Source organism: Salvelinus fontinalis, chromosome 26 (genome assembly GCF_029448725.1).
Source record: "Salvelinus fontinalis isolate EN_2023a chromosome 26, ASM2944872v1, whole genome shotgun sequence".
NCBI lineage: Eukaryota > Metazoa > Chordata > Actinopteri > Salmoniformes > Salmonidae > Salvelinus > Salvelinus fontinalis.
In genome coordinates this window covers 7690045-7717676 of record NC_074690.1, presented here as the reverse complement: position 1 = coordinate 7717676, position 27632 = coordinate 7690045, and the positions used below count along the sequence as shown (strand labels likewise).

At 41.5% G+C, this 27632-nt stretch overlaps 1 protein-coding gene across 1 annotated transcript in view; it reads left to right on the top strand.

The window, feature by feature from the left end:
- The window catches only part of cacnb2b (calcium channel, voltage-dependent, beta 2b), a 148159-nt gene that overhangs the window by 39525 nt on the left and 81002 nt on the right, over positions 1–27632 (top strand). Inside the window, exons 4-7 of the mRNA XM_055884262.1 lie at positions 280–419; positions 18405–18457; positions 18943–18965; positions 24409–24489. Of these exons, the coding sequence (XP_055740237.1) occupies positions 280–419; positions 18405–18457; positions 18943–18965; positions 24409–24489 (297 nt within the window). The remainder of the gene's footprint in view (positions 1–279; positions 420–18404; positions 18458–18942; positions 18966–24408; positions 24490–27632) is intronic.

The window sequence follows — 27632 nt, the reverse complement described above, 5'->3', positions numbered from 1 at the left end:
GTGTAACCCCTAACCCCTAACTCTCTGATAGTGATGATGATGATGATAATGTGGTGGTGATGATAATAATGATGATGGTTATGGGGATGCATCACACTCCTTCTCTGAGCCCACCCCTCTCTTTATTCATGTCTTGTTTAGTCTGATGTTTTGACTCCTGTGTTTTTAACACTTGTAAAGCACATTTGGGTCGTTGAAAAGCGCTAAATAAGTCCCATGTATTAATATTATTATTATTATTATTAATAATAAATCCAGTTCCCTGCCTTGTCTGAACAGAAGTTTAATAGTGACTGGTGGCTTGGGCGTCCGGTGAAAGAGGATGGAGTGGTGGGGTTCATTCCCAGTCCAACCAACCTGGAGACCATCCTGATCAGGAGAGACGTCCAGGCCAGGAAAGCTGCCAAAGCTCTGGCCAGGTACACAGCCATAAGCCTGATCCTGACCCTTGACACTCTAACCCTGCTGGTAGCTACTGGTACTGTGCTTCTACATCTGCATTGCTTGCTGTTTAGGGTTTAAGGCTGGGTTTCTGTTCAGCACTTTGTGACATCGGCTGATAAAAAAAGGGCTTTATAAATGCATTTGATTGATTGATTGATACTGCTACTACTACTGCGGATACAATTACTACTACTGCTGCTACTATTACTATTACTACTAGTACTACTACAACTACTATTAATACTGCTGCTATTACTACTACTGCTAATACTGCTGCTACAAGGAAGGGCCAGAAGTATACAGAATGGTGTCGTCTGCGTAGAGGTGGATCAGGGAATCGCCCGCAGCAAGAGCAACATCATTGATATATACAGAGAAAAGAGTCGGCCTGAGAATTGAACCCTGTGGTACCCCCATAGAGACTGCCAGAGGACCGGACAACATGCCCTCCGATTTGACACACTGAACTCTGTCTGCAAAGTAGTTGGTGAACCAGGCAAGGCAGTCATTAGAAAAACCGAGGCTACTGAGTCTGCCGATAAGAATATGGTGAGTCGAAAGCCTTGGCCAGGTCGATGAAGACGGCTGCAAAGTACTGTCTTTTATCGATAGCGGTTATGATATCGTTTAGTACCTTGAGCGTGGCTGAGGTGCACCCGTGACCGGCTCGGAAACCGGATTGCACAGGAAAGAAAGTACGGTGGGATTCGAGATGGTCAGTGATCTGTTTGTTGACTTGGCTTTCAAAGACCTTAGATAGGCAGGGCAGGATGGATATAGGTCTGTAACAGTTTGGGTCCAGGGTGTCTCCCCCTTTGAAGAGGGGGATGACCGCGGCAGCTTTCCAATCCTTGGGGATCTCAGATAATACGAAGGAGAAGTTGAACAGGCTGGTAATAGGGGGTGCGACAATGACGGCGGACAGTTTCAGAAACAGGGGGTCCAGATTGTCAAGCCCAGCTGATTTGTATGGGTCCAGGTTTTGCAGCTCTTTCAGAACATCTGCTATCTGAATTTGGGTAAAGGAGAACCTGGGGAGGCTTGGGCGAGTAGCAGCGGGGGGGGGGGGGGCGGAGCTGTTGGCCAAGGTTGGAGTCGCCAGGAGGAAGGCATGGCCAGCCGGTGAGAAATGCTTGTTGAAGTTTTCGATTATCACGGATTTATCGGTGGTGACCGTGTTACCTAGCCTCAGTGCAGTGGGCAGCTGGGAGGAGGTACTCTTGTTCTCCATGGACTTTACAGTATCCCAGAACTTTTTGGAGTTAGAGCTACAGGATGCAAATTTCTGCTTGAAAAAGCTGGCCTTTGCTTTCCTGACTGACTGCGTGTATTGGTTCCTGACTTCCCTGAACAGTTGCATATCGCGGGTACTCTTCGATGCTATTGCAGTTCGCCACAGGATGTTTTTGTGCTGGTCGAGGGCAGTCAGGTCTGGAGTGAACCAAGGGCTATATCTGTTCTTAGTTCTGCATTTTTTGAACGGAGCATGCTTGTCTAATATGGTGAGGAAGTAACTTTTACAGAATGACCAGGCATCCTCAACTGACGGGATGAGGTCAATATCCTTCCAGGGTACCCGGGCCAGGTTGATTAGAAAGGCCTGCTCGCAGAAGTGTTTTAGGGAGCGTTTGACAGTGATGAGGGGTGGTCGTTTGACCGCGGACCCGTAGCGGATACAGGCAATGAGGCAGTGATCACTGAGATCTTGATTGAAGACAGCAGAGGTGTATTTGGAGGGCAAGTTGGTCAGGATAATGTCTATTAGGGTGCCCATGTTTACGGATTTAGGGTTGTACCTGGTGGGTTCCTTGATGATTTGTGTGAGATTGAGGGCATCTAGCTTAGACTGTAGGACTGCCGGGGTGTTAAGCATATCCCAGTTTAGGTCACCTAACAGAACAAACTCTGAAGCTAGATGGGGGGCGATCAATTCACAGATGGTGTCCAGGGCACAGCTGGGAGCTGAGGGGGGTTGGTAGCAGGCGGCAACAGTGAGAGACTTATTTCTGGAGAGATTAATTTTTAAAATTATAAGTTCGAACTGTTTGGGCATAGACCTGGAAAGTATGACAGAACTTTGCAGGCTATCTCTGCAGTAGATTGCAACTCCTCCCCCTTTGGCAGTTCTATCTTGACGGAAAGTGTTATAGTTGGGTATGGAAATCTCAGAATTTTTGGTGGCCTTCCTAAGCCAGGATTCGGAAACGGCAAGGACATCAGGGTTGGCAGAGTGTGCTAAAGCGGTGAGTAAGGCAAACTTAGGGAGGAGGCTTCTGATGTTGACATGCATAAGGCCAAGGCTTTTTCGATCACAGAAGTCAACAAATGAGGGTGACTGGGGACATGCAGGGCCTGGGTTTACCTCCACATCACCTGAGGAACAGAGGAGTAGTAGGATGAGGGTGCGGCTAAAGGCTACCAAAACTGGTCGCCTAGAGCGTTGGGGACAAGGAATAAAAGGAGCAGATTTATGGGCGTGGTAGAATAGATTCTGGGCATAATGTGCAGACAGGGGTATGGTGGGGCACGGGTACAGCAGAGGCAAGCCCAGGCACTGGGTGATGATAAGAGAGGTTGTATCTCTGGACATGCTGGTCACAATGGGTGAGGTCACCGCATGTGTGGGAGGTGGGAAAAAGGAGGTATCAGAGGTACGGGGAGTTTAAGTTTAAAAGTTTAAAAGCATACGGGTAAGAATAAGAAATAAAAGTAACAAGTAATTAAAGAGCAGCAGCAAAATAACAATAGTGAGACTATATACAGGTTGATACCGGTACAGCATCAATGTGCGGGAGCACCGGTTAGTAATGAGACTATATACAGGGGGTACAGAGTCCATGTGTGGGGGCACCGGTTAGTAATGAGACTATATACAGGGGGTACAGAGTCAATGTGCGGGGACACCGGTTAGTAATGAGACTATATACAGGGGGTACAGAGTCCATGTGTGGGGGCACCGGTTAGTAATGAGACTATATACAGGGGGTACAGAGTCAATGTGTGGGGGCACCGGTTAGTAATGAGACTATATACAGGGGGTACCGGTACAGAGTCAATGTGTGGGGGCATCGGTTAGTAATGAGACTATATACAGGGGGTACAGAGTCCATGTGTGGGGGCACCGGTTAGTAATGAGACTATATACAGGGGGTACAGAGTCCATGTGTGGGGACACCGGTTAGTAATGAGACTATATACAGGGGGTACCGGTACAGAGTCAATGTGTGGGGGCACCGGTTTGTAATGAGGCTATATACAGGGGGTACAGAGTCCATGTGTGAGGGCACCGGTTAGTAATGAGACTATATACAGGGGGTACAGAGTCCATGTGTGAGGGCACCGGTTAGTAATGAGACTATATACAGGGGGTACAGAGTCAATGTGTGAGGGCACTGGTTAGTAATGAGACTATATACAGGGGGTACAGAGTCCATGTGTGAGGGCACCGGTTAGTAATGAGACTATATACAGGGGGTTACCGGTACAGAGTCAATGTGAGGGGGCACCGGTTAGTAATGAGACTATATACAGGGGGTTACCGGTACAGAGTCAATGTGTGGGGACACCGGTTAGTAATGAGGTTATATACAGGGGGTTACCGGTAGAGAGTCAATGTGAGGGGGCACCGGTTAGTAATGAGACTATATACAGGGGGGTACCGGTAAAGCATCAATGTGCGGGAGCACCGGTTAGTAATGAGGCTATATACAGGGGGTACAGAGTCCATGTGTGGGGACACCGGTTAGTAATGAGACTATATACAGGGGGTACAGAGTCAGAGTCCATGTGTGGGTGCACCGGTTAGTAATGAGACTATATACAGGGGTTACCGGTACAGAGTCAATGTGCACGGGCACCGGTTAGTAATGAGGCTATATACAGGGGTTACCGATACAGAGTCAATGTGAGGGGGCACCGGTTAGTAATGAGGCCATATACAGGGGGGTACCGGTACAGAGTCAAGGTGCACGGGCACCGGTTAGTAATGAGACTATATACAGGGGGTACCGGTACAGAGTCCATGTGTGGGGGCACTGGTTAGTAATGAGGCTATGTACAGGGGGTACAGAGTCCATGTGTGGGGGCACCGGTTAGTAATGAGACTATATACAGGGGGTACAGAGTCCATGTGTGGGGGCACCGGTTAGTAAGGAGGTTATATACAGGGGGTTACCGGTACAGAGTCAATATGAGGGGGCACCGGTTAGTAATGAGACTGTATACAGGGGGTACCGGTACAGAGTCAATATGAGGGGGCACCGGTTAGTAATGAGACTGTATACAGGGGGGTACCGGTACAGAATCAATGTGCACGGGCACCGGTTAGTAATGAGACTATATACAGGGGGTACAGAGTCAATGTGTGGGGGCACCGGTTAGTAATGAGACTATATACAGGGGGTACAGAGTCAATGTGTGGGGGCACCGGTTAGTAATGAGACTATATACAGGGGGTACTGGTACAGAGTCAATGTGCGGGGGCACCGGTTAGTCGAGGTAATATGTACACTACTGTTTAAAAGTTTGGGGTCATTTAGAAATGTCCTTGTTTTTTTAAAAGAAAAGCACATTTTTTTGTCCATTAAAATAACACCAAATTGATCAGAAATACTGTGTAGACATTGTTAATGTTGTAAATGACTATTGTAGCTGGAAACGGCAGATTTATGGATGGAATATCTACATAGGTGTACAGAGGCCCATTATCAGCAACCATCAGTCCTGTGTTCCAATGGAACGTTGTGTTAGTTAATACAAATTTAATCTAGAGGCGAAAGAAACGCACACCTATTTAGGCGAGGTGCTGGCTAGCGGAGTGGACCCTAGGAACTCAGATGCAAAAATATTTATGTCCAACATTTTGACAGACACACTGTCTTCATCAGGGTATAATGAAAAGCACTGCAGGATGACTCATTTATATACTGTCAAGAGATACACACAGGTGTCTGATCATGGATGGGTGTAGCCTGACATCATTGGTTAATTCTCATCTATTAAAATAGCATACAAAAAATATAAATGGCTAGCGTACGATCTTAGATACCATTTGGCTACATTAGCCTACAAAACATATACAACGGCAAAATCACAATAATCACAAGAATGGCTTCAGATCAAAGTCTACGTTGAGACCGAAGGGAGTAAGGGTCTTTAAATTAAAAATCCAGTCAGCCTCTCGTTTTAACAATAAATTGTAGCGGTCACCCCCTCTCCTAGGGAGGGTGACATGTTCGATGCCGATATAACATAGAGACAAAATCGAGTGGTTTTATTCCAAAAAGTGGGCCACAACTGGGTAAATCAAGTTTTTGGTGCTACAATGGTGCTACGATGCTCCGAGATACGCACTTTTAATTTGCGCATTGTTTTACCCACATAATTTTTAATACTAGGACAAGTTATAAGATAAACAACTGCCTTAGTGGAGCACGTGATAACACCTTTGATTGGGATCTGTTTCCCTGTTTGGGGGAGTTTGAAAGATCTACATTTATAAGTGCCATTGCGTTGAGCACAGCCATTACACTTGTAGTTTCCATCCAGTAGGGGCGCAAATAGACGTTGTGCAGGGATATCTTGGGGTGGTTAATCAGAGTTTACCAATTGATCTCTGTGATTTCTGTCCCGCAAAAATACGACCAAGAGACGGTCCGAAAACACATTACTGATACTATCATCGGATCTTAGAATTTGCCTATGCTTGTGAACTATTACCTAAATTTGTTCAGAGCACTTTGAATAGCGGGTAGTTAAAACGCAAGAATGCTAATTTTTGCGAGACTGATCTTGAAAAGGTCATGTCTCGTTTTGTTTTGAATTTTCTCAATGGCAATATTAATCTGACCATTTTTGTACCCCCTCTCCTTGAATTATCTTTGCGTCTCAGCCATATTTCTGTCGAAATCTGTTTTTTACAAATTCTTTTGATTCAGCAGAAATGGCTGTAGGGCAAACATTTATCATTTTAAATGGCTAATTGATCATTAGAAAACCCTTTTGCAATTATGTTAGCACAGCTGAAAACTGTTGTTCTGATTAAAAAATCAGTAAAACTGGCCTTCTTTAGGCTAGTTGAGTATCTGGAGCATCAGCATTTGTGGGTTCAATTACAGGCTCAAAATGGCCAGAAACAAAGTACTTTCTTCTGAAACTCGTCAGTCTATTGTAGAGGATCTGAGGACCCATGCCAAATCTGTTCAGTCTCCTGAGGGGGAATATGTTTTGTTGTGCCCTCTTCACGACTGTCTTGGTGTGCTTGGACCATGTTAGTTTGTTGGTGATGTGGACACCAAGGAACTTGAATCTATCAACCTGCTCCACTGCAGCCCCGTGGATGAGAATGGGGGCGTGCTCGGTCCTCCTTTTCCTGTAGTCCACAATCATCTCCTTTGTCTTGATCAGGTTGAGGGAGAGGTTGTTGTCCTGGTACCACATGGGCAGGTTTCTGACCTCCCTATAGGCTGTCTCATCGTTGTCGGTGCTCAGGCCTACCACTGTTGTGCTATAGGCAAGCTTAATGATGGTGTTGGAGTCGTGCCTGGCCACGCAGTCATGAGTGAACAGGGAGTACAGGAGGGCCCAAGCACACACCCCTGAGGGGCTCCTGTGTTGAGGATCAGCGTGGCGGATATGTTGTTACCTACCCTTACCACCTGGGGACGGCCCGTCAGGAAGTCCAGGATCCAGTTGCAGAGGGAGGTGTTTAGTCCCAGGGTCCTTAGCTTATTGATGAGCTTTGAGGGCACTATGGTGATGAACGCTGAGCTGTAGTCAATGAACAGCATTCTCACGTAGGTGTTCCTTTTGTCCAGGTGAGAAAGGGCAGTGTGGAGTGCACTAGAGATTGCATCATCTGTGGATCTGTTCGGGCGGTATAGAAATTAGAGTGGGTCTAGGGTTTCTTGGATAATGGTGTTGATGTGAGCCATGACCAGCCATTCAAAGCAATTAATGGCTTCAGACGTGAGTGCTACGGGTCGGTAGTCATTTAGGCAGGTTACCTTAGTGTTATTGGGCACATGGACTATGGTGATCTGCTTAAAATATGTTAGTATTACAGACTCGGACAGGGAGAGATTGAAAATGTCAGTGAAGACACTTGCCAGTTGGTCAGCGCATGCTCGCAGTACAGTCTTCCGGAACAGCTGGTGCTTTCATGCGTGTTTCAGTGTTATTTGCCTCTAAGCGAGCATAGAAGTAGTTTAGCTTGTCTGGTAGGCTCGTGTCACTGGTCAGCTCTCGGGTGTGCTTCCCTTTGTAGTCTGTAATCGTTTGCAAGCCCTGCCACATCCAACAAGCATCAGAGCCGGTGTAGTACGATTCGATCTTGATCCTAAATTGACGCTTTGCCTGTTCGATGGTTCGTCGGAAGGCATAGCAGGATTTCTTATAAGCTTCCAGGTTAGACTCCCGCTCCTTGAAAGCGGCAGCTCTAGCCATTAGCTCAGTGCGGATGTTGCCTGTAATCCATGGTTTCTGGTTGTGGTATGTACGTAAGGTCACTGTGGGGACGACATCATCGATGCACTTATTGATGAAGCCAATGACTGATGTGGTGTACTCCTCAATGCCATCTGATGAATTCCAGAACATATCCCAGTCTGTGCTACAAAACAGTCCTGTAGCATAGCATCCACGTCATCTGACCGCTTCCGTACTGAGTTAGTCACTGTTGCTTCCTGCTTTAGTTTTTGCTTGTAAGCAGGAATTAGGAGGATAGAATTATGGTCAGATTTGCCAAATGGAGGGCGAGGGAGAGCTTTGTATGCATCTCTGTGTGTGGACTAAAGGTGGTCCGGGGTTTTTTCCTTCTGGTTGTACATTTAATTAACATGCTGATAGAAATGAGGTAAAACAAATTTAAGTTTCCTGCATTAAAGTCCCGGCTCCTAGGACCGCCGCCTCTGGGTGAGCGTTTTCTTGTTTGCTTATGGCGGAATACAGCTCATTCATTGCTGTCTTAGTGCCAACCTCTGACTGTGGTGATATGTAAACAGCTACAAACAATACAGATGAAAACTCTCTAGGTAGATAGTGTGGTCTAAAGCTTATCATAAGAAACTCTACCTCAGGCGAGCAATAGCTAGAATCTTCCTTAGATATCGTGCACCAGCTGTTATTTACACAAATACATAGTCTGCCACCCCTTGTCTTACCAGACGCCGCTGTTCTATCCTGCCAGTACAGCGTATAACCAGCCAGCTGTATGTTGATATAGTCGTCGTTCAGCCACGATTCCGTGAAGATATTACAGTTTTGAATGTCCCGTTGGTAGTTTAATCTTCCGCGTAGGTCGTCTATTTTATTCTCCAAAGATTGCACGTCTGCTAGCAGAAAGGAACGAAGTGGGGGTTTATTCAATCGCCTACAAATTCTCAGAAGGCAGCCCGCCCTTTGGCCTCTTTTTCTCCGTCTTCTCTTCACGCAAATCACAGGGATCTGGGTCTGTTCCCGGGAGAGCAGTATATCATTCACGTCGGGCTCGTCAGACTCGTTAAAGGAAAAAAACGATTCTGCCAGTCAGTGGTGAGTAATCGCAGTCCTGATGTCCAGAAGTTATTTTCGGTCATAAGACACGGTAGTGGCAACATTATGTACAAAAATAGTTACAAAATAAGTTACAAATAATGCAAATTAACGAACAAAATACACTCTTCTCCAATGCCATCTTAACTACCACTACTGCTTGTATTACTACTACTACTACTATTGCTACATCACCTACTACTACCATTACTACTGCCACATCTACTACTACTACTGCCGCTGCTAAATCTACTACTACTGCCGCTGCTAAATCTACTACTACTGCTGCTGCTAAATATACTACTACTACTACTGCTTCAACTACTACTACTGCTGCATCTACTACTACTACTACTACTACTACTACTACTGCCGCTGCTAAATCTACTACTACTGCTGCTGCTAAATATACTACTTCTACTTCCGCTTCATCTACTACTACTACTACTACTGCATCTACTACTATTATTGCTGCATCTACTACTACTGATACTAGCACGACTGCTACTACTGCTGTTACTACAGGTACTACTACATCCTTACCACTACTGCTGCTACTACTTCCACATCTAAATATGTTGCTGCTACTACTAATGGTGCTGCTGCTGCTACTACTAATGCTGCTGCTGCTGCTACTACTACTACTACTACTACTACTACTGTCACTACTACTACTACTGCTACTACTACTACTACTAGTACTGGTACTACTACTACTCCTACTACTGCCACTGCTACTACTACTACTACTACTACTGTCACTACTACTACTGCTGTGGCTGCCACTACTACTACTACTACTACTACTGTCACTACTACTTCTACTATTACTACTATAACTACTATTACTACTACTATTCGAGCAAGGGTTGCCTTCCAGAGAGACTTCAGAGAATGTAACATTCTCTGTTTCATGGAAACATGGCTCTCTCGGGATATGTTGTCAGAGTCGGTTCAGCCACCGGGCTTCTTCATGCATCGCGCCGACAGAGATAAACACCTCTCTGGGAAGAGGAAGGGCAGGGGTGTATGCTTCATGATTAATGACTCATGGTGTAATCATAACAACATACAGGAACTCAAGTCCTTCTGCTCACCCGACCGAGAATTCTTGTCAGTTATCATCACAGCTGTGTACATTCCCCCTCAAAGAGACACCACGACGGCCCTCAAGGAACTTCACTGGACTCTAAGTAAACTGGAAACCATATATCCTGAGGCTGCATTTATTGTAGCTGGGGATTTTAACAAAGCAAATTTGAGAACAAGGCTACCTAAATTCTATCAGCATATTGATTGCAGTACGCGTGGGGGTAATACACTCAATCACTGCTACTCTACCTTCTGCGATGCATACCAACTCCTCCCCCGCCCTCCCTTCGGCAAATCCGACCACGACGCCATCTTGCTCCTACCGTCATATAGGCAGAAACTCAAACAGGATGTACCAGTGACTAGAACCATTCAACACAGGTCAGACCAATCGGAATCCATGATTCAAGATTGTTTTGATCACGTGGACTGGGATATGATCCAGTCAGCCTCGAAGAACAACATCGATCTATACGCTGGCTCTGTGAGTGAGTTTATAAAGAAGTGCATTGGAGATGTTGTACCCACTGTGTAAAGGTTTTCATCTGGTGAAGGAGAAGAGGACCAAGGTGCAGCGTGGTAAGTGTTCATTTTAATAAACAAAATAAACTGAACACTGAAATGACAAAAATAATAAAGAGCGAGAACGAAAACGAAACAGTTCTGTAAGGAATATGTACAAAACAGAAAACAATCACCCACAACCAAAATGGGGAAAACAGGCTACCTAAGTGACTCCGGCCCTTGGTTTCTCAAATGACTGCCTTGTCTAGTTCACCAACTACTTCTCAGATAGAGTTCAGTGTCAAATCGGAGGGCCTGTTGTCTGGACCTCTGGCAGTCTCCGTGGGGGTAGCACAGGGTTCAATTCTCGGGCCGACTCTTTTCTCTGTATATATCAATGATGTCGCTCTTGCTGCGGGTGATTCCCTGATCCACCTCTAAGCTGATCCACCTCTGAGCATTCTGTATACATCTGGCCCTTCTTTGGACACTGTGTTAACAAACCTCCAATCGAGCTTAAATGCCATACAACACTCCTTCCGTGGCCTCCGACTGCTCTTAAATGCTATGAAACTTAATGCATGCTCCTCAACCAATTGCTGCCCGCACCCGCCCGCCCAACTAGCATCACTACTCTGGATGAATCTGACTTAGAATACGTGGACAACTACAAATACCTAGGTGTTTGGTTAGACTGCAATCTCTCATTCCAGAGGCACATTAAGTATCTCCAATCCAAAATTAAATCTACAATCGGCATATTTCTCAACAAAGATTCCTTCACTCATGCTGCCAAACATACCCTTGTAAAACTGACTATCCTACCAATACTCGACTTCGGCGATGTCGTTTACAAAATAGCCTCCAACACTCTACTCAGCAAATTGGATGTAGTCTATCACAGTGCCATCCGTTTTGTCACCAAAGCCCCATATACTACCCACCACTGCGACCTGTACGCTCTCGTTGGCTGGCCCTCGCTACATATTCGTCGCCAAACCCACTGTCTCCAGGTCATCTATAAGTCTTTGCTAGGTAAAGCCCCGCCTTATCTTAGCTCACTGGTCACCATAGCAACACCCACCCGTAGCACGTGCTCCAGCAGGTATATTTCACTGGCCATCCCCAAAGCCAACATCTGCTTTGGCTGTCTTTCCTTCAAGTTCTCTGCTGCCAATTATTGGAACGAATTGCAAAAATCACTGAAGCTGGAGTCTTATATCTCCCTCACTAACTTCCTCACTAACTTTAAGCATCAGCTGTCAGAGCAGCTTACCCATCACTGTACCTGTACACAGCCAGTCTGTAAATATCCCACCCAACTACCTCATCCCCATATTGTTATTTAGTTTTTTGCTCTTTTGCACCCAATATCTCTACTTGCACATCATCATCTGCACATCTATCACAACAGTGTTAATGCTAAATTGTAATTATTTCGCCACTATTTACTATTTATTGCATGTACCTACCTAATCTTCCTTTATTTGCACACTCTGTACATAGATTTTTCTATTGTGTTATTGACTGTCCGTTTGTTTATCCCATGTGTAACTCTGTGTTGTTGTTTTTGTCGCACTGCTTTGCTTTATCTTGTCCAGGTCGCAGTTGTAAATGAGAACTTGTTCTCAACTAGCCTACCTGGTTAAATAAAGGTGAAATAAATAAACAAAAATGCTCAAAGGAAATGCCCTTACAGCTGAGAGCATTAGTAAAAATAGAGGCTGTCCCCCCATCCTTCTTCAGTTTTCTGATAGAGTTTGAAAAAACTGTGGTCCGGGGGGAGGCTTCACTAACAACGGCACTACAGTCTGAAGACAGACATGTTATACTTAAACTACATGTTTAACTGGGTGCCACAGCGTCGGCTGGTAAACACCCAGGATCTGTAGGTCCGTCTCAAGCGTGACAAAGCTGTTTGATAGCTGGATTGGATAGATGAAAGGTGGCCAGACTGCCCCGATCTCCTACGCCTTGCGAGTGTCCACGGAGTGGGCCATGGAGCTGAACATCTGTCTGTTGGATTGGTACAGATCAACACTGCCCTAATCAGACAGCTTTGCTATAGGAGGCATTTAAAACTGAGATTCAGTTTGCCTGGGTTACAGCAAGATTGGTGTACTTAGAGAGCAGCCGAGCTAACAGCTGGAGGATCTTTTCCCTTATCTGCTTGATGGTGGTGCATATAGGGCAGACCTTATCTTCAACTTGTGACTGTGTGGAAATCATCTCACACCAGAAGCATTTATGCCCAGCTGTGGATAAAAACACAGGTCGGCTAGCACTGCTAGCATTAGCCTGTTCCATTTTCATGATGGCTAACAGCTAAATGCTACTTAACAGGAATTCGGGACACAAACTTGCGGTCCCAGCATTGACGGCTGACTGCGTCGAGGAAACCGTTGCAATACTTTAGCTATGATTAAAAACGATTTAATGAAAACAACTTCATGAAAACAACAAACCAAGTGTATATGGTACACTTTTCTGTTGCACGGTTTGATGATGTCTTTGCATGATGATGGACACACATCTCCTCTACTGCTGCTGCTGCTACTACTACTGTTACTAATATTACTACTACTACTACTACTATTACTAGTACTATTAGTAATCGTATTACAACTACTACTGTTATTACTGCTATTACTACTTCTACTATTACTTCTAATATTATTCATATCACTACTATTATTCCTACTACTACTGTTACTATTATTACTTCTACCGTCACTACTGATATCTCTACTACTACTACTACTATTACTACTATGACTACAGCAATCACGACTACTACTACTACCATTATTACTACATTTGCTACTATCACCACTACCACTATTACTCCTAAAATGATTACTACTACTACTGCGTCCAGTATTACTAATATGACTACTACTATTAATACTACTATACCTACTACCAGTATTATTACTACTACTACTACTACTAATATCACTACTACCATTACTACTTATTCTACTATTACTAATATCACTACTTTTATTCTTACTACTACTGTTGCTATTACTACTACCATCACTACGGCCATATCTAATGCTATTACTACTACTACTGTTACTACTACTATTGCTACTATTGCTACTACTGCTACTACTACTACTACTACTACTACTACTACTACTACTACTACTACTACTACTACTACTACTACAACTATGGCTGTTATTACTACTACCATCACTACGGCCATATCTAATGCTATTACTACTACTACTGTTATTACTACTACTACTACTACTACTGTTACTACTACTACTGCTACTACTACTACTGCGACTACTGCTACTACTACTATTACTACTACAACTATGTCTGATATTACTACAACTTCTACTATTACTACTATCACTTCCATTATTCCCACTACTACTGTTACTATCATTACTACTACCATCACTACTGCTATCTGTACTTCTATTACCACAACCATTATTACTAATATCACTACTACAATTAGTACTATTATTACTTATACTACTATTACAACTATTGCTACTACCACTATTACTTATACTATTATTACTACTATTACTTATACTAATATTACTACTATCAGTTATATTATTCCTACTACTTTTTTTACTATCATTACTAGTACCATCCCTACTGCTATTTCTACTACTAGTACTACTGTTATTACTACTACTACTAATTACTACTACCATTATTACTACTATTACTACTACCAGTATTACCTCTCACCAATACTACTATTTAGTAATCGTAGTATTAGTGAGAGGTAATACTGGCAGTAGTAATAGTAGTAATAAGGATATTACTACTACCGGTATTACTACTCGCACTAATACATTTACATTTAAGTCATTTAGCAGACGCTCTTATCCAGAGCGACTTACACATTGGAAAGTTCATACATATTCATCCTGGTCCCCCCGTGGGAATTGAACCCACAACCCTGGCGTTGCAAGCGCCATGCTCTACCAACTGAGCCACATGGGACCACAATTACTACTATTACTACTATTACTCATACTACTACCACTACAACTACTACCACTACTACCATTATTGCTACTACAATTATTACTACTATTACTACCACCATTAATACCACTATTACTACTACCATTATTACTGCCACCCGTATTAATATTGGTACTACTGTCAGTATTACTAATATTGCTACTACCATTATTACTACTATTACTACTACCATTATTACTGCCACCCGTATTACTATTATTACTACTGTCAGTATTACTAATATTGCTACTACCATTATTACTACTATTACTAATATTACTACTGCCCTCATTACTACTATTACTAACCCCATTATTACTACCATCACCGGTACCATTAGTACTGCTCGTACTACTACTACCACTATTACTAATACCAGTATTACTACCATTACTCATACTACTATCACTACTACCATTATTACTACTACCACTACTACCAGTATTGCTACTATTACTTATGCTACTGTTACTACCATTACTACTGCCATTATCGCTACTATTACTTATACTACTATTACTACTGCTATTATTACTACTATTACTACTGCTATTACTACTACCAGTAGTACTACTATAACTACTGTTATTGTTACTACTAGTAATACTACCATTATTTATACTATTACAACTACAATTATTGCTACTATTACTACTACTAGTATTACTACTATTACTACCGCTTTTGTCACTACCATTAATACTGCTATTACTACTACCAGTAGTACTACTACTACTACTGCTATTACTACTACTATTACTACTGCTATTATTACTACTATTACTACTGCTATTATTACTACTATTACTACTGCTATTAGTACTACTGTTACTACTGCTATTATTACTACTATTACTACTGATATTATTACTATTACTACTGCTATTAGTACTACTATTAGTACTGCTATTAGTAGTACTATTACTACTGCTATTATTACCACTATTACTACTACCATTATTACTACTATTACTCATACTACTACTACTACTGTTACTACTACCATTATTTCTACTGTTACTACTACCATTTTTACTATTATTGCTACTGTCACTACTACCATTATTACTACTGGTACTACTACCATTATTACTACTGTTACTACTACCATTATTACTACTGTTACTACTGCCATTTTTACTACTGTTACTACTGCCATTATTACTACTGTTACTACTACCATTATTACTACTGTTACTACTACCATTATTACTACTGTTACTACTACCATTATTACTACTGTCACTACTACCATTATTACTACTGTCACTACTAACATTATTACTACTGTCACTACTACCATTATTACTACTGTTACCACTACCATTATTACTACTGTTACTACTACCATTATTACTACTGTTACCACTGCCATTATTTCTACTGCCACTGCTACCATTATTACTACTGTTACTACTACCATTATTACTATTATTGCTACTGTTACTACTACCATTATTAATACTATTACTCATACTACTACTACTGTTACTACTACTACTATTACTACTACTACCATTATTACAACTGTTAATACTACCATTATTACTACTGTTACTACTACCATTATTACTACTGTTACTACTACCATTATTACTACCGGTACTACTACCATTATTACTACTGGCACTACAACCATTGTTACTACTGTTACCACTACCATTATTACTACTGTTACTGCTACCATTATTACTACTGTCACTACCACCATTATTACTACTGTCACAACTACCATTATTACTATTATTGCTACTGTTACTACTATCATTATTACTACTATTACTCATACTACTACTACTGTTACTACTACTACTATTACTACTACCATTATTACTACTGTTACCACTACCATTATTACTACTGTTACTACTAGCATTATTACTACTGTCACTGCTACCATTATTACTACTGTTACTACTACCATTATTACTACTGTTACTACTACCATTACTACTACCATTATTACTACTGTCACTACTATCATTATTACTACTGCCACTACTACCATTATTACTACTGTTACTACTACCATTATTTCTACTGTTACTACTACCATTTTTACTATTATTACTACTGTCACTACTACCATTATTGTTACTGTTACTACTACCATTATTGCTACTGTTACTACTACCATTATTACTACTGTTACTACTACCATTATTACTACTGTTACTACTACCATTATTACTACTGTCACTACTACCATTATTACTACTGTTACTACTACCATTATTCCTACTGTTACTACGATTACTACTGTTACTACTACCATTATTACTACTGTTACTACTACCATTATTACTACTGTTACTACTACTACTACTGTCACTACTACTATTATTACTACTGTTACTACTACCATTATTACTACTGTTACTACTACCATTATTACTACTGTCACTACTACCATTATTACTACTGTTACTACTACTACTACTGTTACTACTACTATTATTACTACTGTTACTACTACCATTATTACTACGGTTACTACTACTACTACTTTAACTGCTACCATTATTACTACTGTCACTACTACCATTATTACTACTGTCACTACTACCAGTATTACTACTGTTTCCACTACCATTATTACTACTGTTACTACTACCATTATTACTACTGTTACTACTACCATTATTACTACTGTTACCACTACCATTATTTCTACTGTCACTGCTGCCATTATTACTACTGTTACTACTACCATTATTAATATTATTGCTACTGTTACTACTACCATTATTACTACTATTACTCATACTACTACTACTATTACTACTACCGTTATTACAACTGTTAATACTAGCATTATTACTACTGTTACTACTACCATTATTACTACTGTTACTACTACCATTATTACTACTGGTACTACTACCATTATTACTACTGTCACTACTACCATTATTACTACTGTCACTACTACCATTATTACTACTGTTACTACTACCATTATTACTACTATTACTCGTACTACTACTACTGTCACAACTGCCATTATTACTACTGTTACTACTACCATTATTACTACTGTTACTACTGCCATTATTACTACTGTCACTACTACCATTATTACTACTGTTACTACTACCATTGTTACTACTGTTACTACTACCATTATTACTATTATTGCTACTGTTACTACTACCATTATTACTACTATTACTCATACTACTACAACTGTTACTACTACTACTACTATTACTACTACCATTATTACTACTGTTACTACTACTACTACTGTTACTACTACTATTATTATTACTGTTACTGCTACCATTATTACTACCGTTACTACTACCATTACTACTACCATTACTACTACCATTATTTCTACTGTTACTACTACCATTTTTACTATTATTACTACTGTCACTACTACCATTATTACTACTGTTACTACTACCATTATTTCTACTGTTACCACTACCATTTTTACTATTATTACTACTGTCAATACTACCATTATTACTACTGTCACTACTACCATTATTACTACTGTTACTACCATTATTACTACTGTCACTACTACCATTATTACTACTGTCACTACTACCATTATTACTACTGTTACTACTACCCTTATTTCTACTGTTACTACTACCATTTTTACTATTATTACTGCTGTCACTACTACCATTATTACTACTGTTACTACCATTACTACTACCATTATTACTACTGTTACTACTACCATTATTACTACTGTTACTACTACCATTATTACTACTGTTACTGCTACTTGTATTGCTTAAATTACTGCTGCTGTAATAAACATGACTACGATGCCTAAGATGAGTTCCTCACTTTTCTTCTTTCAGTAAAGCAGCAGTTTCTCAAGACACAAATAAAAAGTACACTCCTCCTTCAACTGGTGAGGTTATTTAGTTTGGGTTTTAATTCATTGATGTGTGCATTATTGTATTTCTTCTGCTTTTATTAATTGAAACGTGAATTGTTTTTGGAAGTATGTTTCATTGAAATGTGTATTATTGTTTCTAATGGTGAGATTAGGTGTATTATTCTGGCTGTTAGGGTTAGGTGTATTATAGTGTCTGACTGTTCGGGTTAGGTGTAGTATTGTGGCTGTTAGGGTTAGGTGTAGTACTGTGTATGTTAGGGGTAGGTGTAGTATAGTATGTTAGGGGTAGGTGTAGTATAGTATGTTAGGGGTAGGTGTAGTATAGTATGTTAGGGGTAGGTGTAGTATAGTATGTTAGGGGTAGGTGTAGTATAGTATGTTAGGGGTAGGTGTAGTATAGTATGTTAGGGGAAGGTGTAGTATAGTATGTTAAGGGTAGGTGTAGTATAGTATGAGCATGATGGATGTTTTCACTTCTGTCTTCTTTCTTCCCACAGTTGCACAAGCTCAAAAGAAGTCGGTAAGTGTGTTTGTATGTTAGTGTGTGTTATTTTCTTGCCGGTCAGCGTAAAAATGGTTGGCTTTGGTTAAAGCTCAATGTGAAATTTCTCTCCAAATGTGTGCCGATCAACAGTGCCAAACTAACAACTCTGCCATGCATTGCACAGCCAGTGCAGTGGCACAGCTCTACGGGTGGGGAGAGGGCTAATGCCCTCCACCAAACCAGGATTATATAAATGTATATGATGCATAACTCTGCAACGCTTTAGGCTGTAAAATGTCCATGAAAGCCACTGCTCTAGTGTACATGGGGATATCTTTGTTTAGTCTCTATGGCTAAGTTGTAAAACCTTCAAAAGTCAATGACTTAAAATCATTTCCTTTTACTTTGCTTTCAACGGGAATTGACTCATATATTACAATGTAAGACTGTCACAATCAATTGAGCTATTCACCTTCTGAAAACTGCAGACAATTCCTTTTGACTATCCATGGTAAATTCTACACATATAATACAACTTCAATTAAACGGCGATTCTCAAATAGCCACCTGTCCCTTTCAATAGCCGGGCAACGGCACACATTTCAGCAAATAAATGCCTGTTTCAAATAAACGCCAGGTCTAAATAAATTGTTTACAAGGTTGAATGTTTGATTTGTTACATTAAATCACAGCTAAGACAAAATATACGTGACCGTATGTAAATGATAAAACAGTGCAGTAAACAAAGACATTAAAAAAATTCTGAAATGAAAGCTGGAATTAAATAATTAACTATGCAAATGAGCAAAAGCTAGAACTGCCGTAGGCCAATGGCCACTGACGTTTGATTTTGTAAATACAAAATAAAAACTGTCCTGCTCCTTCACTGACTTTTCCTAAATGTTTGTATTTTACGCTGCTCATTAGAGTCATAATTTTTAAATCACAAACAGAAAAGTAAAACTAGTTTGTTTCACACCTATTCCAAACTTAATCCTCCTAGACAATGTGCTGTAGGACGTTGGTACCCAGCCAGGCGCTAATGCTTCTCCCTACTGAGTGAATGACAAAATGGGTAATAATTGGGCACCTAACTACACAATTGAATTTAAAATAGGCATAACTGAATGAGGGGGAAAAGGTTGATTTAATTTAGAAAGATAAATCACCGCCTTGATTCGGACTTATGTAGCAAAATATATATATTTTTTTTTAATTGCATAAAAGTAGACTCAGAGCTACAAAATGGAATGTCATAAACTGCAGTTGTCTCAAAACTCCCTGATCTTCTCAAAAAGATCAGTTTGTCTAGTTGTGTCCAGTCCAGGTGGTACATCTATGGGAGGAAGGATGGAACCTGGTCCTGACTGAGTCCGCACGCTGCTTGGAGACAACACCAGGCTCTAGAGCATCAAAGCTGTAAAACAGGAAAATAGACAAATACATTGAGAAGACATTACAACCTTGCATAACATCAATTGACCTCCTAAGTTCAGATAACAAGAATAACCTCATACAATGCATGAAAATGATATTCACTTGAAGTGCTGGTACTGCTTGATCTGTGGCAGCGGCCTGAAGTATGGAGTCAGGAGTTGTTGCTAGCCATAGCTTTCCACCAGCACCGTACCATCCTCCAGTCCAACCGGCTGTGGGATATTACCCCTGTCACTGTGCTGTCCTTCACAACACCAGAAATCTCAGACAAAGTGTTCACTCTGTATAAAGGAGGAAATGTTGAGCAAAATCCAAGCTGTAATGCATCCTGATGTCTTGCTGGTTCAGTTGTTCCCCCGAGAGAAAACTGCAGGTCTTGACATGTGGTCTTGCAGTCAGCAACCATCTTCTGGTAGACAGACCGCTCACTCTGAACAAGCAGGAGATGCTGCTCCTGCTTCTTAAGCTTGGATGACTTAACTTCACTAGGGTAGGGGGCAGCATTGGGAATTTTGGATGAAAAGCGTGCCCAAATTAAACTGCCTGCTACTCAGCCATAAAAGCTAGACTATGCATATAATCAGTAGATTTGGATAGACAACACTCTAAAACTGTTTGAATGATGTCTGTGAGTATAACAGAACTTATATGGCAGGCAAAAACCTGAGAAAGAATCCAACCAGGAAGTGGGAAATCTGAGGTTTGTTGGTTTGCTTATCCAAATACAGTGTCTATGGGGTCATATTGCACTTCCTAAGGCTTCCACTAGATGTCAACAGTCTTTAGAACCTTGTTTGAGGCTTCTACTGAGAAGTCCGGGCGAATGAGAGGGGATTGAGTTAGAGGTCTGCCAGAGAGCCACGAGCTGGCCACGCGTGTTCACGTGATAGTTAGCTTGCTTTCCATTGCAATTCCACCGACAAAGGAATTCTCCGGTTGGAACATTATTGAAGATTTATGTTAACATCGTAATGATTGATTCTATACATCGTTTGACATGTTTCTACGGACTGTAATGGAACTTTTTGACTTTTCATCTGCACCTAGTGATCGCGCCTCATGAATTTTGATTTCTGGGCTAAACGCGCAAACAAAAAGGAGGTATTTGGACATAAATGATGGACATTATAGAACAAAACAAACATTTATTGTGGAACTGGGATTCCTGGGAGTGCATTCTGATGAAGATCATCAAAGGTAAGTGAATATTTATAATGCTATTTCTGACTTCTGTTGACTCCAACATGGCGGATATCTCTTTGGCTTGATTTGTTGTCTGAGCGCCCTATTATTGCATGGTTTGCTTTTTCCGTAAAGTTTTTTTGAAATTTGACACAGCGGTTGCATTAAGGAGAAGTATATCGTTAAATCTGTGAATAACACTTGTCTCTTTTATCAATGTTTATTATGAGTATTTCTGTGATTTGATGTGGCTCTGTGCAAATTCACGGGATGTTTTGGAGGCAAAGCCAAATGTAAACTGAGGTTTTTGGATATAAATATGAACTTGATCGAACAATACATGTATTGTGTAACATGTTGTCCCGGGAGTGTCTTCTGATGAAGAATATCAAAGGTTAGTGATTCATTTTATCAGTATTTCTGCTTTTTGTGACTCTTCTCTTTGGTTGGATAATTGCTGTATGCTTTCTGCTTTCGCCGAAAAGCTTTTTTGAAATCGGACACTGTGGTTGGATTAACGAGAATCTTTATTTAAAATGGTGTCTAATACTTGTATGTTTGAGAAAATTTAATTATGAGATTTCTGTTGATTGAATTTGGCGCCCTGCAATTTCATTGGCTGTTGGCGGAACCCCAGTCCAAGACAGGTTAAAGGTTGAGACCGAGTCTGTGTCTCTCACATGGGTAGGCAGACCATTCCATAAAAATTGAGCTCTATAGGAGAAAGCCCTGCCTCCAGCTGTTTGCTTAGAAATTCTAGGGACAATTAGGAGGCCTGCATCTTGTGACCGTAGCGTACGTGTAGGTATGTACGGCAGGACCAAATCGGAAAGATAGGTAGGAGCAAGCCCATGTAATGCTTTGTAGGTTAGCAGTAAAACCTTGAAATCAGCCCTTGCCTTAACAAGAAGCCAGTGTAGGGAAGCTAGCACTGGAGTAATATGATAAAATGTTTGGGTTCTAGTCAGGATTCTAGCAGCCGTATTTAGCACTAACTGAAGTTTATTCTGTGCTTTATCCGGGTAGCCGGAAAGTAGAGCATTGCAGTAGTCTAACCGAGAAGTAACAAAAGCATGGATTCATTTTTCTGCATCAATTTTGGACAGAATGTTTCTGATTTTTGCAATGTTACGTAGATGGAAAAAGCTTTTCTTGAAACAGTCTTGATATGTTCGTCAAAAGAGAGATCAGGGTCCCGAGTAACGCCGAGGTCCTTCACAGTTTTATTTGAGACGACTGTACAACCATCAAGATTAATTGTCAGATTCAACAGAAGATCTCTTTGTTTCTTGGGACCTAGAACAAGCATCTCTGTTTTGTCCGAGTTTAAAAGTAGAGAGTTTGCAGCCATCCACTTCCTGAAACACAGGCTTCCAGCGAGGGAAATTTTGGGGCTTCACCATGTTTCATTGAAATGTACCGCTGTGTGTCATCCGCATAGCAGTGAAAGTTAACATTATGTTTTCGAAATACGTCCCCAAGAGGTAAAATATATAGTGAAAACAATAGTAGTCCTAAAACGGAACATTGAGGAACACCGAAATTTACAGTTGATTTGTCAGAGGACAAACCATTCACAGAGACAAACTGATATCTTTCCGACAGACCAATTTGGGTTTCCAATCTCTCCAAAAGAATGTGGTGATGATGATATCAAAAGCAGCACTAAGGTCTAGGAGCACGAGGACAGATGCAGAGCCTCAGTCTGACGCCATTAAAAGGTAATTTACCACCTTCACAAGTACAGTCTCAGTGCAATGATGGGCTCTAAAACCAGAATGAAGTATTTCATATACATTGTTTGTCTTCAGGAATGCAGTGAGTTTCTGCGCACCAGCTTTTTCTAAAATGTTTGAGAAGAATGGAAGAACAGTCTATGACTAGGGTGGCTGGAGTCTTTGACAATTTTTAAGGTCTTCCTCTGAGACCGCCTGGTATAGAGGTTCTGAATAGTCAGAAAGCTTGGCTGCAGTGATGTACTGGGCCATACGCACCTCCCTCTGTAGCGCATTGCGGTCGAATGCCAAGCAGTTGCCATACAAGGCGGTGATGCAACCAGTCAGGATGCTCTCGGTGGTACAGCTGTAGGACTTTTTAAGGATCTGAGGACCCATGCACAATCTTTTCAGTCTCCTGGGGGGGGAATAGACATTGTCGTGCCCTCTTCACGACTGTCTTGGTGTGTTTGGACCATGTTAGTTTGTTGGTTCGGTCCTCCTTTTCCTGTAGTCCACAATTATCTCCTTTGTCTTGATCACATTGAGGTAGAGGTTGTTGTCCTGGCACCACAGGGCCAGGTCTCTGACCTCCTCCCTATAGGCTGTCTCATGGTTGTCAATCTCTTCTGGCTCAAAGTAAAGGAGACTGCATCACAACTTATTTTTGTACAAATCCAATATTGTGGGAGCACCTCCTCTAAGAGTATGAATTTGGCTGTTTGAGAAGGTTTGAAAACCTAAGTAACCGTCTTACACATTGTTTGAAGCACAATAGATTGACTTACAGTAGCTACTGTAGTAGGTGAGAGATGTGTGTTGAAAACCCTTGGTAGAGCATTGGGTGAAGTATTGTGGTGCTCCTGAATTACCTTTATTTTTTGGCTTCAGAATATTGTCTACATAAAACATAGTTCATTTTTTAAATATATACTGTACTTGACAACATTCTCACTTACAAACATTGCCAGCATATTAACATTGTGCAAAACAAATGTTGTACTTCATTAAATTACTATGTTTTAAACTCACAAGTTTTCATGTCTGTGATGCACCGAATCCTTGGCCAATTCTGCAGCTGCATTGGTTTCCTCTTCCTGTATCTGATTGGTTACTTACTGTTTCATGTGTTGTCATTACTGTAGGGGGAGCAGGTGGCAGCCTATGACGTGGTTCCTACCATGCGGCCTGTGGTGCTGATGGGGCCCTCACTGAAGGGTTTAGAGGTAAGTGGCCCCTACACACACTACCGAGAAATAACCTGACGAAGATCCTTGCAGGATCGAAACGTTTCTTTCAACTGGTGTAGACTTTACATTGAAATGCTTGCCTCTGAACCTTTCCCTACAATGCAGAATTAAAAACAAATAATAATAAATAAAATAGAAAATAACATGAGCAATAAAATACACAAGAATGGAGCTATATACAGGTATCAATGTGCATGCAGGGTAAAGGCTGAAGGCAGGGTAAAGTGACTAGGCATCCGGATAGATATTTATAAGGTGTTTGAGGTAGCTATGTACATGAAGACAGGGTAAAGTGATTAGGCATCAGCATAGATAATATTAATAAGGTATATTAGGTAGATATGTACATGAAAGCAAAGTAAAGTGACTAGGCATCAGGATAGATAATAATAAGGTATTTGAGGTAGATATGTACATGCAGGCAGAGTAAAGGATGGATATATGTAGTATATATTGTGTATATCTATATTATGTAGACGATGGCGCCGACGGAGATAGCAGCATCGCGACTAGCTCTTAGGAATCTTTGCAGTATTTTGTTTTTTTATATACTATTTTTTACATTATCAGCTCAGGAAATGTTTTGTGTTAATACATACAGCCGGGTACTGGATATTAGAGCAACGATAACTCACCAGAACTACCAGTATTACGACCAGGAATACGTCTTCCCTGGAACAGATCCTTTGTTCTCCCCAGAGCAACTGAACTTATTCCAGAGGCCGACCCAAAACATCGGAGGAGAGGCACTCGAGGCGGCCTGTTGGTTCGACTTAGGAGGTGCGAACACCACCCACAGCTTCAGAGTTTATTACTCAATAATAATCTTTGGATAAGAGAGTTGATGAGCTTAGAGCAAGGTTTTCTTTCCAGAGAGACATTGGGGCCTGTAACATACTTTGTTTGACGGAAACATAGCTCTCTCGGGATACTCTGTCGGAATTGATAAAACCAGCAGGATTCTCAGTACGTCGCGCAGACAGGAATAAATATCTCTCCGGGAAGCAGAGGGCGGAGGTGTGTGTTTCATGATTAATGACTCATGGTGTAATTCTAGGAACATATAGGAGCTCAAGTCATTTTATTCACCCGACCTAGAATACCTCACATACATATCACCTTATTATCGCCCAAGAAAATCATCCTCCATCATCGCCACGGTCATTTCCATCCTTACAGACACCTCGTTAAGTTCGCTGATGACACTGCCTTGATCAGTCTGTTGCGTGATGACGAGGAACATCATGTCCCGGTCCTAGATGACTTTGTAGAGTGTTGTGAGGAATCACACTTGGTACTCAATACAAACAAGACCAAAGAGATGTCCATAGACTTCAGGAAGAGTACAACACCTACCTCTGCAACATCTATCAGAAGTTAGAATATAGATATGGTAGAGGAATATAAATATCTGGGTGTCCTCTTGGACAATAAGCTTCAGTGGTGTAAATGTACCGACCAGATCTACAAAAAGAGCCAACAGAGACTGTACTTTCTCAAAAAGCTGGGATCTTTTAATGTAGACTGTACTATACTGACTCAGTTTTACAAATCTTTCATTGAGAGTATTTTAACTTGTTGTATTGTTTGTTGGTTTGGCAATGCCACTGTCAGACAGAGAAATATGCTGAGAAGGATTATCACCACAGCAAGCAAGGTACTTGGAGTCAAACAGACAGGCCTGGATGAGATCTTTAAGGTCAGGGCCCTCCGAGAGGCTCACAAAATCATTTTAGACCCAAGCCACCCCCTGTTCCTGGACTTTGAACTACTCCCCTGTGGGCGCATGTATGGGGCACCCCTCAGCAGGAAAAAAACAACTAGACAATCATTTGTGCCTGGTGTGATATCCCTCCTAAATAGCTTGGGCTAATGTTCCTATCCAATCAGTAAGGCCAGCAGGCTGATGTTCCTATCCACTCAGTAAGGCCAGCAGGATGATGTTCCTATAGACTCAGTAAGACCAACAGGCTAATGTTCCTATAGACTCAGTAAGGCCAGCAGGCAAATGTTCCTATCCACCCAGTAAGGCCAGCAGGCTAATGTTCCTATAGACTCAGTAAGACCAGCAGGCTAATGTTCCTATAGACTCAGTAAGACCAGCAGGCTAATGTTCCTATCCACTCAGTAAGACCAGCAGGCTAATGTTCCTATAGACTCAGTAAGACCAACAGGCTAATGTTCCTATAGACTCAGTAAGGCCAGCAGGCTAATGTTCCTATCCACCCAGTAAGGCCAGCAGGCTAATGTTCCTATAGACTCAGTAAGACCAGCAGGCTAATGTTCCTATAGACTCAGTAAGACCAGCAGGCTAATGTTCCTATCCACTCAGTAAGGCCAGCAGGCTAATGTTCCTATCCACTCAGTAAGACCAGCAGGCTAATGTTCCTATAGACTCAGTAAGACCAGCAGGCTAATGTTCCTATAGACTCAGTAAGACCAGCAGGCTAATGTTCCTATAGACTCAGTAAGGCCAGCAGGCTAATGTTCCTATCCACTCATTAAGACCAGCAGGCTAATGTTCCTATATACTCAGTAAGACCAGCAGGCTAATGTTCCTATCCACTCAGTACGACCAGCAGGCTAATGTTCCTATAGACTCAGTAAGACCAGCAGGCTAATGTTCCTATAGACTCAGTAAAACCAGCAGGCTAATGTTCCTATAGACCCAGTAAGACCAGCAGGCTAATGTTCCTATAGACCCAGTAAGACCAGCAGGCTAATGTTCCTATCCACTCAGTAAGACCAGCAGGCTAATGTTCCTATAGACTCAGTAAGGCCAGCAGGCTAATGTTTCTATAGACTCAGTAAGACCAGCAGGCTAATGTTCCTATCCACCCAGTAAGACCAGCAGGCTAATGTTCCTGTAGACTCAGTAAGGCTAGCAGGCTAATGTTCCTATAGACTCAGTAAGGCCAGCAGGCTAATGTTCCTATAGACCCAGTAAGGCCAGCAGGCTAATGTTCCTATAGACTCAGTAAGGCCAGCAGGCTAATGTTCCTATAGACCCAGTAAGGCCAGCAGGCTAATGTTCCTATCCACTCAGTAACACCAGCAGGCTAATGTTCCTATAGACCCAGTAAAACCAGCAGGCTAATGTTCCTATAGACTCAGTAAGA